At 47.2% G+C, this 20,605-nt stretch overlaps 2 protein-coding genes across 2 annotated transcripts in view; one reads left to right on the top strand and one right to left on the bottom strand.

Moving 5' to 3' along the window:
* LOC123762160 (lutropin-choriogonadotropic hormone receptor) overlaps positions 1–11,021 on the top strand; it is a 50,648-nt gene extending 39,627 nt beyond the window's left edge. The window contains exon 3 of the mRNA XM_069335636.1: positions 9,930–11,021. Coding sequence (XP_069191737.1) covers positions 9,930–10,917 — 988 coding nt within the window. The 3' untranslated portion in view covers positions 10,918–11,021. The remainder of the gene's footprint in view (positions 1–9,929) is intronic.
* Positions 11,022–14,519: 3,498 nt separating this feature from the next.
* Positions 14,520–15,852, bottom strand: LOC138370995 (glutamine-rich protein 2-like). Its single transcript, XM_069335635.1, has 3 exons — positions 15,524–15,852; positions 15,169–15,338; positions 14,520–14,953 (listed from the first exon to the last, which is right to left on the bottom strand). Exons 1-3 carry the CDS (start codon positions 15,850–15,852, stop codon positions 14,520–14,522), a joined length of 933 nt encoding a protein of 310 aa, XP_069191736.1.
* Positions 15,853–20,605: the final 4,753 nt, after the last annotated feature.

The raw sequence follows: 20,605 nt of genomic DNA, 5'->3' as shown, positions 1-20,605 counted from the left end.
GCTGTGGCTGAGAGCACGGTCGACATATGCATTAACAACACTCCTCTTGTACCTGTCTGGGCAGTCGCTGTTGGCATTTAGGCACATTCCTATGTTCGTTTCCTTAGTGTAGACTGCAGTGTGGAAACCTCCGCTCTTTTCCATGACTATTACATCTAGATAGGGCAGCTTCCCATCCTTTTCCATCTCGTAAGTGAAACGCAGCACGGAACTCTGCTCAAATGCCTCCTTCAGCTCCTGCAGATGTCTGACATCAGGTACCTGTGTAAAAATGTCGTCAACATACCTGCAGTATATGGCCGGTTTCAAGTTCATGTCGACTAAGACTTTTTGCTCGATGGTACCCATGTAGAAGTTTGCAAACAGGACACCTAGGGGAGAACCCATGGCGACCCCATCTACTTGCTTATAAATGTGCCCATCCGGGCTCAAGAAGGGTGCCTCTTTAGTAAAAGCTTGGAGTAGTTTCCTCAGAATATTTTCTGGTATGTCAAGAGGAGTACAGGCTGGATCACGATACACTCTGTTGGCTATCATCCCGATTATCTCGTCCACAGGTACGTTGGTAAACTGCGATTCTACGTCCAACGAGGCTCTTATCCCTGTGGCCCGTGTGCCCCGCAGTAAGTCAACAAATTCCTTTGGAGACTTCAGGCTGAAGGCGCAAGGAACATAAGGAGTCAGCAGGCCGTTGAGTTGCTTCGCCAGTCTGTACGTGGGTGTGGGTATCTGGCTAATGATTGGCCGAAGTGTGTTTCCAGGCTTGTGTGTCTTGACATTTCCATACGCATATCCAGGTTTATATTCCCCAATGATCTTTGGCAGGTGGAGTCCGGATTTCTTGGCGTTCACAGTTTTGATCAGTTTGTTGACCTTTTCTTTCAATTCGGCTGTAGTGTCCTTCGAGGAGAGGTGACAAGTCGCCAATATATATCATTCTTAAAAAAGACGAATATCTGGCGAAAATGAACCTCATACTCTCTGACCAAACTAAGTTCCAAAGGGTAACGAAGGACACTACAGCCGAATTTTTCTTTTCGAATTTTCATCTTTTTCACTTACGAGATGGAAAAGGATGGGAAGCTGCCCTTTCTAGATGTAACAGTCATGGAAAAGAGCGGAGGTTTCCACACTGCAGTCTACACTAAGGAAACGAACATAGGAATGTGCCTAAATGCCAACAGCGACTGCCCAGACAGGTACAAGAGGAGTGTTGTTAACGCTTATGTCGACCGTGCTCTCAGCCACAGCTCAGAATGGAAGCAAGTCGACGAAGAACTCTGTAGGGTAAGGCAGATCCTAGTCAACAACGGCTTCTCCAATGGTTTCGTCGAAGACATCATAAGAAGGAAAGTGAAACGCCATGCAACCTCTGAAGAGACAACTAACACAACACCTATACCCCCTATTAGACTATTTTACAGGAACTTCTTTTCCACAGCTCATAAAACGGAGGAAAGGGCCCTGAAAGATATTGTTAATAGAAACGTTATCCCTACAGACAAAAATCAGAGGATACAACTGACGATTTACTATAAAACCAGAAAAACGGCCAACCTACTCACGAGAAACTCTCCAGACACAAAGCAGAACGCTTTAAAAGAGACCAACGTCGTCTATGCCTTCAAATGCCCACTTGGCGACTGTAAGCTCCAAAAAATCCAGTATATAGGCAAGACAACAACATCTCTTTCTAGGCGTTTAACGATGCATAAGCAACAGGCTCCATTAAGGTACATATAATCTCTTCCCACAACCAAACCATCGCCAGAGAAATCCTAGTAAACAACACAGAAATCATCAATAGATACAGCGATAGCAGACGGCTTGACGTTTGCGAGGCACTGCACATTAAGAAGTCAACACCAGCAATCAACAGCCAATTTATGCACAACTATATTCTACCCACCTCAAGACTCCGCTCCAATATAGAAGCATCAAGAAATATGGACCAATAGGCTTTCTACAATCACTTCCATTTCAATTGTCTCCGATTGTCTCGTCAACAGGTATGTCGGTAAACAGCGATAAGAGCCTCGTTGGACGTAGAATCGCTGTTTACCAACGTACCTGTGGACGAGACAATCGGAATGATAGCCGACAAAGTGTATCGTGATCCAGCCTGTACTCCTCTTGACATACCAGAAAATATTCTGAGGAAACTACTCCAAGCTTGTACTAAAGAGGCACCCTTCTTGAGCCCGGATGGGCACATGTATAAGCAAGTAGATGGGGTCGGCATGGGTTCTCCCCTAGGTGTCCTGTTTGCGAACTTCTACATGGGTACCATCGAGCAAAAAGTCTTAGTCGACATGAACTTGAAACCGGCCATATACTGCAGGTATGTTGACGACATTTTTACACAGGTACCTGATGTCAGACATCTGCAGGAGCTGAAGGAGGCATTTGAGCAGAGTTCCGTGCTGCGTTTCACTTACGAGATGGAAAAGGATGGGAAGCTGCCCTTTCTAGATGTAACAGTCATGGAAAAGGGCGGAGGTTTCCACACTGCAGTCTACACTAAGGAAACAAACATAGGCATGTGCCTAAATGCCAACAGCGACTGCCCAGACAGGTACAAGAGGAGTGTCGTTAACGCATATGTCGACCGTGCTCTCAGCCACAGCTCAGAATGGAAGCAAGTCGACGAAGAACTCTGTAGGGTAAGGCAGGTCCTAGTCAATAACGGCTTCTCCAATGGTTTCGTCGAAGACATCATAAGAAGGAAAGTGAAAAGCCATGCAACCTCTGAGGAGACAACTAACACAACACCTATACCCACTATTAGACTATTTTACAGGAACTTCTTTTCCACAGCTCATAAAACGGAGGAAAGGGTCCTGAAAGATATTGTTAATAGAAACGTTATCCCTACAGACAAAAATCAGAGGATACAACTGACGATTTACTATAAAACCAGAAAAACAGCCAGCCTACTCATGAGAAACTCTCCAGACACAAAACAGAACGCTTTAAAAGAGACTAACGTTGTCTATGCCTTCAAATGCCCTCTTGGGGACTGTAAGCTCCAAAAAAACCCAGTATATAGGCAAGACAACAACATCTCTTTCTAGGCGTTTAACGATGCATAAGCAACAGGGCTCCATTAAGGAACATATAATCTCTTCCCACAACCAAACCATCGCCAGAGAAATCCTAGTAAACAACACAGAAATCATCGATAGATACAGCGATAGCAGGCGGCTTGACGTTTGCGAGGCACTACACATCAAGAAGTCAACACCAGCAATCAACAGCCAATTATTGCACAACTATATTCTACCCACCTGAAGACTCCGCTCCAATATAGAAGCATCAAGAAATATGGACCAATAGGCTTTCTACAATCACTTCTATTTAATACCCATTGTTTCATGTTCTGTCTTGTGTTGATGAATTTAATACCCTATTAAATACCACCTCAACCCATCCACCTCACTCAAATGTAGATATAAAGAAATCGGAGATGTGTAAGTTCTATTCAGTTGTGTATGTGTAACTAAAGTCTTTGAAAATGTAATAAGTTTTACGAAACGCGCTCAAGTGTCGCGTCAGACTAGAAATAAAAATGAATTTTGTAGAATTGATTTTTGAATTACCACCAACAGTGTAAAGAAATGTACGAAAGATTGAGAAAATTCGTGTTAGAATTATTAATCTTACTTTTTCGGTCATATTTATTAATATATGTCTACAGGAAAGACTGCTACCAAAATATACTAATATATATATATATATATATATATATATATATATATATATATATATAAATATATATATATATATATATATATATATATATATATATATATATATATATATATATATATATATATATATATATATATATATATATATATATATATATTGCTTTACCCTTAAAAGATGGTAATTTCGGAGTATTTATACACCCCAAAGATTACCACCTCCCAAGGGCAACTAGAGCAACAGGCGAGACGCCTGTTCGGGTCTCGAAGAACGCTCAGTTGAATGCCAGTGTTGGCACTATTCTGCTCCCGCCCCATGTTGCGACCAGTGTTCGGGACCTGCGCGACTGCCACGACGATATTCGACATATCCTTGCTGCCCAGGGCCATTCTATTCTCCAGGTGGACACGTTTACTCGTCCCCCTCGTGGTAGTCGCCGTCAACCCCTCCGGGTTGTGAAGATTACCTTTGATGGTAGGACCCTTCCACCCTCTGTCATTCTTGCTGGTGCCAGGTGCTCTGTCCAGGAGTACATTCCTTCTCCTCGGCTCTGTAACAAGTGCTGGAGGTTTGGGCATGGTGCCCTCCGCTGCTCTGGAACTGTCTCTCTCTGTCCTTTGTGTGGTGGCGAAGGTCACTCTAAGTCGGAGTGCACTTCTCCCCAGGCTCGTTGCCTCAACTGCGGTGAGGCCCATCCTACCTTCTCCCGTGCGTGTGTCCATTAGAAGCTTGAGGCAGCCGTCCTCACCTTGAAGCACCGGGAGCGTTTATCTTTTCCTGAGGCGAGACGCCAGGTTCGCCGGCTCCCGCCTTATGCTAATATCTCTTATGCTCGCGTGTTGCGCTCTTCCTCTCCTCGTCCTTCTCGCCTTCCTCAGACTCACAGCCGTTTCCGGGCCTTGGACCCTGATGCGCCCACTGCCCCCTCCTCTGTTCCTTTGGGTTCTCTCCCGAAGGATCCACCTCCTGGTCCTCTGTCTGGGGTTCCCCTTCTTTCTACCCGGTCTGTTGTGTCTTCTTCCTCGTCTCCCTCTGTTCCTCCTTCCCATCCTTCCTCTCCGTCTCTTGACTCTCCCCGCCGCCTGTCGGTGCGGGCTGATGTCCATCGCTCTCCAAACGGCCGTCATGTGTGCTCTCGTTCGGCTTCTCCTGCTGAGACGCTAGAATCCGTTGCCCAGTACGTGGTTGCTGGGACACCTCTCTCTTTAAGTCAGATGCGTAAGCCTTGCTCCTCTCCGGCAGGTAAGAAAGTTTCGCTTTCTTCCTCGGCCCCTACTTCTGCCTCTCTCGCTCCTTCCCCTCCCATTTCGGTGGTTGCGCCCCCTGTTCCTGCTATTGAGGTTTCTTTAGCCCTCGCTTCCCTCTCGGTTGCTGCCCTTGCTGAGGTTCGCTCCCCTCTTTCTGCCCCCCCCCTCTTCCTGCTGCTGTCCTTGACTGCTCCTCTCCGTTGTCTCCTCCTCTTCCTCCTCCTCTGGACCCCACCTGCCCACCTCTGATCTATTCTCCCGTTACCTTCCCTCCGTCTTTGCTCAGTTTACCCATGCCCCCTAACCCTGACTTTGCTGACCCTGATCCCGACCCTGATATTCTTTAACGTGCTCTGTTGCTCTTTCGCCTTTGTTTCTTCCTTGTTCTCTGTTTTTGTCCTTTCTCTTCTCGTCGTTGGCCATTCTTCAATGGAACGTTTGAGGTTACTACGTCAATTTCCTCGAACTCCAACTTTTGATTTCGCGGTTTTCGCTCCTTTGTGTCTATCTCCAGGAGCCGATGCTTGGTGCTCGTCCTGGTCGTTTTCGTGGCTATTCCTTTCTATCCCCCCCTCCCAGCCGTTGCTGGGGCTTCTAATTCTTCTGCAATCTTGATTCGTGCTGATGTTCCCTTTGTTCCTTTACTTTTTCCTTCGCCTCTCCATTGTTCTGCTGCTCGTATCTTTGTGGGGAAATGGTACACAGTTTGTTCCATTTATCTCCCCCCGAGTGTCCCGCTTTCTCTTCCTGATTTGAAACACTTCCTTGACTCCTTGCCGGAGCCTGTGCTCCTGCTGGGTAACTTCAATTGTCGTCATTCTCTTTGGGGTGACGTTCTGACGAATACCCGGGGTCGCCTTCTTGAGCCGTTTCTCCTCTCTTCTTCCCTGTCTCTTCTGAATTCTGGTGAGCCCACTCATTTGGACTCTCGGACTCGCACCCTTTCTTGTCTTGATCTTTCTCTCTGCTCTTCTTCTCTTTACTTAGATTTCATGTGGCAGGTTCTTGATGACCTCCATGGAAGTGATCATTTCCCCATCCTTGTTTCCTTTTTCTCTTTTCGCCCTTCCCTCTCTTTCCCTAGGTGGCAGTTTGCTAAGGCGGACTGGACCCTATTTACGCTCAGTGCTACTCTCTCTGACCTCTCCCTTCTGCCTCTCTCTCGCGCTCTCCTCCTTTTTCATGACACTGTCTTCAACGCTGCCCTCTGCTCTATCCCTCGCTCTTCCTCTCGGGGTCCACGGAAGTGCATTCCCTGGTGGAATGCGGACTGTGCTCGGGCTGTCTGCTGTAATCGTGCAGCCTGGAATAGGCACCGCCGTAGGCAGACGACCGATTCTTTTCTTTTCTTTCGGAAAGCGAGTGCGGTGGCCCGTAGGGCCATCCGTACGGCTAAACGTGAATGTTGGGCATCTTATGTCTCGACAATTACGTCCGAAACTCTGGCCCAGATCTGGAAGCGTATCCGCAAGATAGCGGGTAAGTTCGTTACCGATGTTTCACCGGTCCTTCACCTCCATGATACTCTTGTGGCGGACCCGTTGCAGGTCGCTTCCATACTGGGTTCCCACTTTTCTTCTGTTAGCTCTGGTCTTCATCTTCCCCAATCTTTTCTTCTTCGTAAACCTGTCCTTGAGTCTCGTCTTTTAGATTTCTGCACTCGTCTTTAGCTTCCCTATAATGATCCCTTCTCTCTCTCTGAACTTCGTTTTGCCCTGGCCTTCTGCGATTCTATGGCGGCGGGCTCCGATGGTATTCATTATGAGATGCTTCGCCATCTCCCTCCGTGCACGTCTCAGCATTTACTGAGTCTTTATAATCGGATCTGGAGTCGTCGTCAGTCCCTGAGGACTGGCTCGATGCCGTTGTCCTCCCTGTTCGCAAACCGGTGACTCTGGGTACTTCCCCTAAGGACTTTCGCTCTATTGCTCTCACAAGTTGTGTCTGCAAACTCTTTGAACGTATGGTTAACGTTCGTCTGATGTGGTTCCTGGAACACCATCACCTCCTCTCCCCTTCTCAATTTGGTTTCCGCAAGTGCCGCAGCACGACAGATGTCCTGGTGAACTAGGAGGTCTATATTCGTACTGCTTTTGCTGCGAAGACCTCCGTTGTTGCCGTCCTTTTTGACCTGGAAAAGGCTTACGACACCACTTGGCGATATCATATTCTATCTCAACTTCATTCTTTTGGCCTTCGTGGTCATCTCCCTCTCTTTCTCCGCAGCTTCCTCTCCTGTCGTTCGTTTCGGGTGCGCCTTGGTACCGCTCTCTCTGCCTCTTTTCAGCAATACGAAGGTGTGCCCCAGGGTAGTGTTCTGAGCACTACTCTTTTTCTGGTTGCAATCAATGGTCTTCTTTCCTCTCTTCCTTCTGGTGTCTTCTCCGCTCTCTATGTCGATGATCTTACCCTTTGCTGTCAGGGTGATGATTCGCCTCTCCTTCAGCGCCGGCTTCAACTTGCAATTGATGCCGTGTCCTCTTGGGCCACCGATCATGGCTTGAAGTTCTCTACTTCTAAAACTTGTGCCATGACTTTTACGCGGAAACGGGTTGTTCTTCGTCCCTCTTTGTCACTTTATGGTCATCCCCTTGAATACAAAGATTCCACGAAGCTTTTGGGGTTATTCCTTGACACTCGTTTGTCTTGGTCTCCCCATATCTCTTACCTCCGTGTTGAGTGCTCTAAGGCCCTTACCCTCCTTCGGGTCTTGTCCCATACTTCTTGGGGGGCAGATAGGCGCACTGTCCTTGCTTTACATTCCTCTCTCGCCCTGTCTAAGCTCGATTATGGTTGCCCTGCTTACTCGTCTGCTTCTCCTTCTACTCTTCGCCGTCTTGATGCTTTGCACCATACTGGGTTGCGCCTCAGTTCTGGTGCCTTTCGTTCGGCTCCCGTCCTTAGCTTGTATGTTGACACTGGCTTCCTGTCTCTCCAGGACCGCCGTGATCGCTACTGTCTTCACTATCTTGCGCGGTCTTTCCAACATCCTTCCTCTCGCCTCTGTCGTGCTTTAACTTTTACCCCTCCTGCGGTTCCTGTTCCTCTTCACCACCTCCCTCTTTCTGTCCGGTTATCTCGCCTCCAGGATTCTCTTTCCGTTCGTATTTCTAATGTTTCTCCTCGTGTTGTTCCTTCTTTGCCCCCATGGAGAGTCCCTCTTCCGCGGTTTTGTACTTCCTTGACCCGTATCACTAAAGCTTTTACCCCTCCTACGGCTCTAAAACGCCTTTTCCTTGAGCACTTTTCTTCTCACTCCCGCTCCGTTTCTGTCTTCACCGATGGGTCAAAGTCGGCGGACGGTGTTGGCTACTCTGTTGTTTTTCCTGATCGCACTTATATGTGTCGCTTACCTCCGGAGACTAGCATCTTTACAGCGGAACTTTATGCTATTCTCTATGCTCTTCGTCTCCTGCTTTCTCGTTGTCAGTCTTCCTTTGTAGTTGTTGTTGACTCTCGTAGTGCCCTCATGGCTCTCGGGTCCTTTAATCCGGTTCATCCAGTAGTTGTCGAGATCCAGCATTGGCTGTTTCTTGTTCACAGTAAATTTAAGTCGGTTGAGTTTTGTTGGGTTCCCAGCCATATTGGTGTGTCTTTAAATGAGCGTGCGGATGCTGCCGCCAAGGAAGCTGTCCGCTCTTGTCCCATCTCTCGTAAAGGCATTCCGTATTCCGACTTTTACCCGGTTATCCATTCCTCAGTCCTTACCCGTTGGCAGGCTTCTTGGTTGTCTGTTACTGGTAACAAGCTACATACTCTTAAATGTTGTGTTTCCTCGTGGCCGTCCTCCTTCCACCGTAACCCGCGGTAGGAAACAGCTCTGGCGAGGTTGCGTATTGGCCATACTCGCTTAACCCATGGTCACTTGATGGAGCGCCGCCCTGCTCCTTAGTGTCCTAGTTGCATTGTCCCTCTTACGGTCGTGCATGTCCTTCTTGAATGTCCTGACTTCCAGGACGAGCGTGTGTCTTGCTTTCCGACCGCCCCTCGCGGTCATCTGTCCCTCAATAGAATTCTTGGTGACTCGGATACTTTTGATATCGTTCGCCTTATGCGTTTTTGTTCTCGTATTGGCATCCTGGGTGATATTTAACGCCCTCTGATTATTTTGCGCATTTGATGGTGCTACATAGCCTTCCCGGTTTGGTGCCTTCTTTTGATAATTACTTACTTACTTTAACGTAATTACATGGTTTAAATAAGCCAAATGCACTGTCTAGTGTTGGTCGTATATAATCTGCATTATAAAAGCAAGTAATAAATGTGTACTAATGATGTCCTAATCGTGGTCGGGAAACTATCTTAAAACAGAAGTTACAATATCTATTGCTGATTCAAGATTTAACGAATTGCTTTCTGGAATGACCTCGAAGGCAGGCTGATGCAATAACCTCGTGTTGGCTACATCAGTGGCCAATGGATGATTTCACTTTTAACCTTTAATTATTCAATTTATTTTACATGACAGTGGAATTTATTTATCCTACACTTGGTGATGGAGCAATACCAATTATGAGACCTAGAATAGGTTAGGAACCCATGCTAGGTAATCAATCACGGCATGTTAATTTAAGAAAACATTCTCAAGTGACTATTTGCTCGTACAATACCTGATATGAGAGCTCATCTGTCCCTGCGAGAGACTCAAATTGCCTGTTACAGTTCCTGTAATAAGAACTCTGGATGAGAGGGGCACACTGTTCTTCCAGTAAATGTACTGGTCAGCTTTGGTGTTCTCAGTGTTTAATGTTTAAGTGTAGATATTTCACTTTGTCATGCTTGTAATTTCTTTCAGTTAAGATATTCCTAGTTATTCCACACAGGAATTCATCCAAGTTTTCCCTGAGGCCCGTGTTTGTACTATAGCCTCAATAAAGTTTTCAGTGATTATTGTGAATTATTAGATTCAAATTTTCCAATAAGGTTGTATGTTGTGCTCTGAAGGGGATTCTAACATGTTTTCTTTCTTGACAGCATTTGCCTGCCTATGGAGGCGATGGATGGAGGCGACCAGGCCTACTTACTGATCCTGCTCATAACGAACGGCCTTGCCTTCATCCTCATCTGCGTCTGCTATGCCAAGATGTATTGTTCCATCGCTGGCAACAACCTGGCAGCCAACACCTCGGACACCACAGTAGCCAAGCGCATGGCCCTCTTGGTCTTCACAGACTTTGCCTGCTGGGCCCCAATAGCTTTCTTCGGGCTGACGGCGGTGTCGGGTTACCCACTTATTAGTGTAACTCACGCAAAGTTCTTGCTGGTTTTCTTTTATCCTCTCAATTCCTGTGCGAACCCCTATCTGTATGCTATTCTCACTAAGCAGTACCGCCGAGACCTCTTCATCCTGCTGGCTCGTCATGGCTTCTGCACAAAGCGAGCTATGAAGTACAAGGGCGGCTACTCCACTAACACCTTGCTCAACCTCCACAACGTGTGTGTGAGTGGTGGGACGGGAGGGGGCAGCGGAGGCCCAAGTCGACGCATCTCCACACTCACTCAGATCACAACCTGTGGCGATTGGCGGAGCCGCGTGAGGGATGGTTCAGAGGAGAGTCTGGGCCGCCAGTGCTCGCCCAGCAGACCTAGGAGCATCTCAGCGGAATTAACAGTCTCAGCTCCTATGACGATTGGCTTAACTGACCGTCGACTCTCCGACGTTGGTCGACGTCTGCAGCCCGTAGCAGAGGCCAGGGATGGGCGAGCGCCCAATAAACTCTGCAGCCTGGCTCCTAACTCCGGCTCGCCTCATCCAATTAAAAACTGCTACGCCCGTATGAGCTTCACTCCTGAGCAAGAGGCTCTGCTTCTGAGCTACGCATCAGACAAACAAACTAATAACTCCTGGCAGAACACCGGTCGTGCTGACGGAGGCGAGGCCCTCCCCATGTCCAGCTACACGCCCACCACTCCTGACACCATCTCCACGCCCATATCACCTCAGCTTGACCACTCCGTATAAAGGTCACTCTTGCACTGAACTGGTGATCATTTGAAGCGTCTGGTGATATGCCTTCCACCGCTCCTATTGACAGTTGCAGCCCTTCCACCGCTCCTATTGACAGTTGCAGCCCTTCCACCGCTCCTATTGACAGTTGCAGCCCTTCCACCGCTCCTATTGACAGTTGCAGCCCTTCCACCGCTCCTATTGACAGTTGCAGCCCTTCCACCGCTCCTATTGACAGTTGCAGCCCTTCCACCGCTCCTATTGACAGTTGTAGCCCTTCCACCGCTCCTATTGACAGTTGCGGCCCTTCCATCGCTCCTATTGACTGTTGTAGCCCTTCCACCGCTCCTATTGACTGTTGTAGCCCTTCCACCGCTCCTATTGACAGTTGTAGCCACCGCTCCTATTGACTGTTGTAGCCCTTCCACCGCTCCTATTGACAGTTGCAGGCCTTCCACCGCTCCTATTGACAGTTGCAGCCCTTCCACCGCTCCTATTGACAGTTGCAGCCCTTCCACCGCTCCTATTGACAGTTGCAGCCCTTCCATCGCTCCTATTGACTGTTGTAGCCACCGCTCCTATTGACTGTTGTAGCCCTTCCACCGCTCCTATTGACAGTTGTCGCCCTTCCACCGCTTCTATTGACTGTTGTAGCCCTTCCACCGCTCCTATTGACTGTTGCAGCCCTTCCACCGCTCCTATTGACAGTTGTAGCCCTTCCACCACTCCTATTGACTGTTGCAGCCCTTCCATGACTCCTATTGACAGTTGCAGCCCTTCTACCGCTCCTATTGACAGTTGTAGCCCTTCCACCGCTCCTATTGACAGTTGCAGCCCTTCCACCGCTCCTATTGACAGTTGTAGCCCTTCCACCGCTCCTATTGACAGTTGTAGCCATTCCACGGCTCCTATTGACAGTTAGTTGCTGGGCTTCCATGGCTACTATTGACAGTTAGGTGTAGGGCTTCCACACCACTTATTGACAATTAGTTGTAGTGCTTCCACAGCTCCTATTGACAGTTGCATGGCTTCTGTGGCTACTATTGACTGTTGTAGGGAAAAGAAATTTATTTATCCTGAGTTTTTGCTCCTTGTATTTAATATAAATGAATGGACAAGACTGTTTAGTTGTGTTTATATTGCTGATACAAGAATGTTGCTTGAGAAAGTAATGAGGAACACCTTTAAACGACAGTATGGATTGTATTTCATTAGTACATATGATATTTATAAGACATTAACATAGAATTAGATGTGGTGTTGAATGTTGACATGATGTAACGTAGCATATGAAATGTACATCATTGTAAGGTACAAACATAGCTACGACATGTGTGTTAGTTCTTACATTGTGCAGAAATGTTCAGAAATGCCAAATAATGGGTTATAAATTTTAAGAATTTAAAAAAAAACGTAAGACATTTGGTTTTGTTCACTGATTAATTTCTTATCTGACAGCAGTGTCATACTATAGGTAAGAGTTACAGGTGTTCATAAGAGCACATGTACTCAGTAGCGGGAGTACTAAGCAGTACTGTAACTATTTACAAATGTACTCAACTGTAACAGTGCCAAACATTTCCCAGTAATTTATTATTAAAACCGAATTTAATAAAATAAAAACTGAGTGTTTACCTCGTGTAATTAAGCAGAGAACAATATTTTTATACAGACAGTTTACAATGACACTCAACACCAGCCCTTTTCTTCTACTGTCCTGAGCCTCATCTTCACTCCATTTCTCGTCTGGTTTATTTCTTCCGTCTTCCTCCATCTTCTTCCCATCTTTCTTTATCTATATAATCTCCTCGATGACTTTGTTTTGCTTCCTCCTCTCCTGTCTGTAGAATTGTCTCCTCCCACCAGTTTCTCCCTGTCCCCACCCGCCACTTTCTCCCTGTCTCCACCTGCCTCTTCAAAATATCCAGGAGAGCTCTTCCTTCAAGCAGCCTCGTGCTTAACCTCATATTTAGCCCTCACATTCATCTCTCGGCCACACCCGCTATGACACATTACTCTCTCGGCCACACCCGCCATGACACATTACTCTCTCGGCCACACCCGCCATGACACATTACTCTCTCGGCCACACCCGCCATGACACATTACTCTCTCGGCCACACCCACCATGACACATGCAGCTCTCGGCCACACCCGCCATGACACATTACTCTCTCGGCCACACCCGCCATGACACATTACTCTCTCGGCCACACCCGCCATGACACTTTACTCTCTCGGCCACACCCACCATGACACATTACTCTCTCGGCCACACCCGCCATGACACATTACTCTCTCGGCCACACCCGCCATGACACATTACTCTCTCGGCCACACCCGCCATGACACATTACTCTCTCGGCCACACCCACCATGACACAATACTCTCTCGGCCACACCCGCCATGACACATTACTCTCTCGGCCACACCCGCCATGACACATTACTCTCTCGGCCACACCCGCCATGACACATTCATCTCTCGGCTACACCCGCCATGACACATTACTCTCTCGGCCACACCCGCCATGACACATTACTCTCTCGGCCACACCCACCATGACACATGCAGCTCTCGGCCACACCCGCCATGACACATTACTCTCTCAGCCTCACCCGCCATGACACATTACTCTCTCGGCCACACCCGCCATGACACTTTACTCTCTCGGCCACACCCACCATGACACATTACTCTCTCGGCCACACCCGCCATGACACATTACTCTCTCGGCCACACCCGCCATGACACTTTACTCTCTCGGCCACACCCGCCGTGACACTTTACTCTCTCGGCCACACCCGCCATGACACAATACTCTCTCGGCCACACCCACCATGACACATTACTCTCTCGGCCACACCCGCCATGACACATTACTCTCTCCGCCACACCCGCCATGACACATTACTCTCTCCGCCACACCCGCCATGACACATTACTCTCTCGGCCACACCCGCCATGACACATTACTCTCTCCGCCACACCCACCATGACACATTACTCTCGGCCACACCCGCCATGACACATTACTCTCTCGGCCACACCCACCATGACACATGCAGCTCTCGGCCACACCCGCCATGACACATGCAGCTCTCGGCCACACCCGCCATGACACATGCAGCTCTCGGCTACACCCATCATGACACATGTGTCTCTCGGCCACACCCACCATGACACATGCAGCTCTCGGACACACCCACAATGACACATGCAGCTCTCGGCCTCACCGATCATGACAGAGGTCCTATTTGTCTTAAAATCCCCCCCCCCCTCCCTACGCGCTCCATTGCAGTGTATATCCTCCTAAACACGTCGCTCCCACCTTGGTACCTTATTGATAACCTCTCCTGCCTGTTGGACTCTCATCAACACGTCACTCCCACCTTGGTACCTTATTGATAACCTCTCCTGCCTGTTGGACTCTCATCAACACGTCGCTCCCACCTTGGTACCTTATTGATAACCTCTCCTGCCTGTTGGACTCTCATCAACACGTCACTCCCACCTTGGTACCTTATTGATAACCTCTCCTGCCTGTTGGACTTAATGCCTCACCTTTCTTCTGGAAAGCTGGCCGCCTTCTCACGAGCGGGTACACTAATTACACTTATATAGTCTGACCATACAATTTCTGACCATTACTGACCACACCATTAGTGACGACACCACTACTGACCACACCATTACTGACAATACCATTACTGACCACACCACTACTGACGAAACCACTGTTGACCAAACCATTACTGACCACACCATTACTGACCACACCACTACTGACCACACCACTGTTGACCAAACCATTACTGACCACACCACTACTGACCACACCACTGTTGACCACACCACTACTGACAATACCATTACTGACCACACCATTACTGACCACACCACTGTTGACCAAACCATTACTGATAACACCACTACTGACCACACCAATGCTGACCACATCACTATTGACCACACAATTACTAACAATACCATTACTGACCACACCATTGCTGACCACACCAATACTGAACATTACTGACCACACCATTGCTGACCACACCATTAGTGACCACACTAATACTGACCATTACTGACCACACCATTACTGGCCATTACTGACCACACCATTACTCTCCATTACTGACCACACCATTGTTGGCCATTACTGACCACACTATTACTGACCATTACAGACCACACCATTACAGAGCATTACTGATCACACTGGTACTGACCACACCATTATTGACCACACCATTACTGACCATTATTGACCACACCATTACTGACCACACCATTAATGACCACACCATTACTGACCATACCATTATTGACCACACTAATACTGACCACACCATTAATGACCACACCATTACTGACCATACCATTATAGACCACACCATTACTGACTACACCATTAATGACCACACCATTGCTGACAACACCATTAATGACGATTACTAATCACACTATTACTGACCACACCATTACTGATCACACCATTACAGACCATTACTGATCACACTAATACTGACCACACCATTACAGATCATTACTGACCACACCATTACTGACCACACCATTACTGACCACACTATTACTGACCACACCACTACTGACCACACCATTACTGAACACACCATTGCAACCACACCATTACTGACCACACCACTACTGACCACACCACTACTGACCACACCATTACTGACCACACCATTACTGACCACACCATTACTGACTACATTACTGACCACACCACTACTGACCACACCATTACTGACCACACAATTACTGACCACACCGTTACTGACCACACCATTAATGACCACACCACTACTGACCACACCACTACTGACCACACCATTACTGACCACACCATTACTGACCACACCATTACTGACCACACCATTACTGACCACACCACTACTGACCACACTACTACTGACCATACTATTACTGACCACACCATTACTGACCAAACCAGAAACTAGACGCCTCCGCTGTGAGATAACTAGTGGGAAAATGCAAGTAATGTTATCTAACAAGTGACCAAAACAAATTAAGAGTGCGACACGTGGTAGCAACACTGGCCGTCCATACTGCCCCTCCGGGCCTGTCTCAAGTTGGTAAACACCCACGGTCAACACCCACGGCCAACACCCACGGTCAACCCCCCCACCGGTCAACACCCCACCTTGTAAGACCTGGTAAGACCATCACCACTGAACAGAAGTGTTCAAAAAATGGCTTTGATAAAAACGTGCATAGAATGCAACATGAAGGTAGATTACCAACAGAGCTTTCAGTGCCAACTCTGTTCAGCAGCCATACACAAAAAATGTGCCAACATGACTAACAATTCAAGGAGAAATGGTCCCAGTGACCACTCTGTGTACTGGCTCTGCAAAAAGGATGATGTAACTCTTTTGAAGTTGATGGAAATCCTGGATAAAACTCCCGCCGAAAACAGAGAATTACTAATTATTGCCTGCATAGCAATTTCTAATGTCTTCAAACAAACTGTACATGACACCAAGGTACAACCAGCTGTGGCACAGAACTCGGTGGCAGCGGCGCCTGAGCAGGACGCGGAGTCGGGGCTGCCTGAGCAGGGCGCGGAGTCGGGGATGCCTGAGCAGGGCGCGAAGTAGGGGACGCCTGAGCGGAGCGCGGAGTCGAGGACGCCTGAGCAGGGCGCGGAGTCGGGGACGCCTGAGCGGAGCGCGGTGTCACAGGCCCCGGAGCAGAGCGCGGTGTCACAGGCACCGGAGCAGAGCACAGTGTCGGGGACGCCACAGCAGAGTGCGGTCCCTGGCAAAGGGAAACAAACAAAACAAGGCCCCAAAATCTGTTGGTATTACAAATGGGCTACCTGTAAGCATGGGGAATCGGGAAGAACAAATGGAACATGTAAATACGATCACCCTAGAAAGTGCAGAAATCTCCTCAATACAGGTAAATGTACCAAAAGCTGTGAATTCTTTCACCCAGAAATTTGCAAGAACTCTTTGGACAGGAAAGAGTGCTTCAATGCTGAATGTCCACCTTTTCATATAAGAGGTACCAGGCGAATAAAACCGACAGACTACCACTATGAAAACAGCCACTACTCCATCGACCGGGATAATTTTTTAGCAAGAGGAGGAGAAGAATGGCTAAAAATGACCAGTCTCTACCACCAACTCGGTCAAATGCTAGAGAGGACGCAAACACAGTGGCCTCCTTACCAGAGCCTCTGATATTAACACCAAGTAAAGCATCCAGCACTTCCACTAACACGATAACATCATTTATATTTGCCAACATCCAGGGTATAAAAACACGCAAATCCAACAAACTTCACTTTATAGATGGCCTCCTTCATGAGGCAAATGCAGTGTTTGCAGCCCTAACGGAAACTCACACAAAGGACTACCTTGATGGTGAAATATGGATCTCAGAGTACAATCTCTTCAGATGTGATAGGAAACACCGGCTTCAGGGTGGGGTCAGCCTCTACATCAAAGACACACTCATCTGTACTAAGCTGCTAAACACCTCAAATGATATGGTGGAAGTGCTGATAGTCAAAATAGATATCCTAAATATAGTTGTTGTCCTTGTATATAAGTCACCGGAGGCAAACCCTCAGCAGTTTAAGGACCAACTAATGAAAATAGAACACTGCTTGGAAAACCTCACAAATCCAGCTTCGAACATCATCCTGCTTGGGGACTTCAACCTACGGCACCTGAAATGAAAGCACCTGGCTAATACAGTAATATCAGAAAGAATACCAGGAAGTATCCTAAATGAACAGGCACATGCAAATGACCTGCTACGGATGTGCGATAGGTTTGCCTTAAACCAGCAAATAGTAGAACTAACTAGGAAGGAGAACACGCTGGACCTCATTTTCACTAATAATGATGAGTTGATCGGGAACATAATGATTACAAATACCTGTTACTCAGATCACAACTTAATTGAAGTTCTGACAACCATGGGGAATGGACCTTCAAAACCAGTCCAGATTCCCGGTGGAGGAGATTTCAGCAAATTCAACTTCAATAATAAACAGATAAACTGGGAGCAAATAAACCAGGATTTCAAAGAAATAAACTGGGAAGAACAGCTAGAAAATGCAAACCTGAACCAGTGCCTGGAAAAAATAAGCTCAGTAGCACTAGAAATATGTTCAAACTGCATACCTCTAAGAAAAAAGAGAAAGAGATGCAGATTGGAACGGGAACGTCGTTCCCTATATAGGCGAAGAAAACAAATCGCGGAACAACTTGAGAGTCGCACCCTATCTCAAGAACGGAGAAGAAGGTTAGGTAGAGAAATAGAAACAATTGAACTCAAGCTACAAGAATCATAGAAAACCCAGGAGAGGCAAAGAGAGGAAAAGGCCATCAGTGAAATAGAGAGAAGTCCGAAATATTTGTTCTCCTATGCAAAATCAAGATCAAAAACCACATCTAGTATCGGGCCCCTGCGAAAGGGAGATGGAACTTTCACCGATGACAACAAAGAAATGAGCGAGTTACTGAGGAAGCAGTACGACTCTGTTTTCAGCGAGCCATTAAATGCACTAAAGATTGATAACCCAAATGAATTTTTCATGGATATGATACCAACATCAAATCATATATCAGACGTCGCCCTATCCCCACTAGATTTTGAAGAAGCCATAAACAGTATGCCTATGCACTCTGCATCAGGCCCGGATTCTTGGAACTCCATATTCATCAAGAACTGTAAAAAACCACTATCGCAGGCCCTTCACATTCTGTGGAGACAAAGCCTAGATACTGGCGTTATCCCTTACATACTAAAAACAGCAGAGATAGCACCACTCCATAAAGGAGGAAATAAGGCAGAGGCAAAAAATTACAGACCGATAACACTAACATCGCACATCATAAAAAATTATTGAGAGAGTGCTAAGAAGTAAGATCACAAAATACATGGAATCACAGCATCTCCATAACTCCGGACAACATGGTTTCAGAACAGGGCGCTCTTGCCTGTCGCAGTTGGTGGACCACTATGATATGGCATTAGATGCTATGGAAGACAAACAAAACGCTGATGTAATTTACACAGATTTCGCAAAAGCTTTTGATAAATGTGACCATGGTGTTATTGCACATAAAATGCGTTCAAAAGGAATTACCGGGAAAAAAAGGCAGATGGATCTACAATTTCCTGACTAACAGAACCCAATGTGTAATAGTCAACAAAATAAAATCCAGCCCATCAACCGTGAAGAGCTCAGTCCCCCAGGGTACTGTGCTTGCTCCAGTACTCTTTCTAATCCTCATATCGGACATAGACAAGAACACAACCTATAGCACTGTGTCATCCTTTGCAGATGACACTAGGATTTTCATGAGAGTTGGCAACATAGAGGACACGGCAAACCTCCAATCAGATGTAGATCAGGTCTTTCTATGGGCTACAGAAAATAATATGGTGTTTAATGAGGATAAGTTCCAGCTCATGCGCTACGGAAAAATTGAAAATATAAAAACGGAAACCACGTACAAAACTCAGGCAAATCATAACATAGAACGAAAAGGCAATGTAAAGGATCTGGGTGTACTCATGTCGGAAGACCTTACCTTTAAAGAACACAATAAAGTAGCCGTCACAACTGCAAGAAAAGTGACAGGTTGGATAACAAGAACTTTTCACACTAGAGATGCTATACCGATGATGATACTTTTCAAAACGCTTGTGCTCTCTAGAGTGGAGTACTGCTGCACAATGACAGGCCCCTTTCAAAGCTGGAGAAATTGCTGACCTGGAGAGCGTGCAGAGATCCTTTACTGCTAGAATCCACTCAGTAAAACATCTAAATTACTGGGACCGACTAAAGAGCCTAAATCTGTACTCCCTTGAGCGCAGGCGGGAGAGATACATAATAATTTACACGTATAAAATAATCGAGGGGCTGGTCCCAAACCTGCACACAGAAATAACATCACATGAGACCAGGAGGCATGGCAGGATGTGCAGAATACCCCCGTTGAAAAGCAGAGGTGCAACAGGTACTCTGAGAGAGAACTCTATCAACATCAGAGGCCCGAGACTGTTCAACACGCTTCCACTACACATAAGGGGCATAATTGGCCGACCCCTCACAGTGTTCAAGAGAGAACTGGATAAGCACCTCCAAAGGATACCTGATCAACCAGGCTGTGACTCATACGTCAGGCTGCGAGCAGCCGCGTCTAACAGCCTGGTTGATCAGTCCAGCAACCAGGAGGCCTGGTCGACGACCGGGCCGCGGGGACACTAAGCCCCGTAAGCACCTCAAGGTAACCATTACTGACCACACCACTACTGCCCACACCATTACTGACTAAACCATTACTGACCATACCACTACTGACCACACCATTACTGACCACACCATTACTGACCACACCACTACATTACTGACCACACCATTACTGACCACACCATTACTGACCACACCACTACTGACCACACAACTATTGACCACACCACTACTGACCACACCATTACTGACCACACCATCACTGACCACACCACTACTCACCACACTATTAGTGATCACACTATTACTGACCACACCATTACTGACCACACCACTACTGACCACACCACTACTGACCACACCACTACTGACCACACCATTACTGACCACACCATTACTGACCATACCATTACTGACCACACCATTACTGACCA

The sequence above is a fragment of the Procambarus clarkii genome, chromosome 34, assembly GCF_040958095.1.
Source record: "Procambarus clarkii isolate CNS0578487 chromosome 34, FALCON_Pclarkii_2.0, whole genome shotgun sequence".
NCBI classification, from domain to species: Eukaryota; Metazoa; Arthropoda; class Malacostraca; order Decapoda; family Cambaridae; genus Procambarus; species Procambarus clarkii.
The sequence above is the reverse complement of the archived record's forward strand: the minus strand, read 5'-3'. Positions and strand labels throughout refer to the sequence as shown.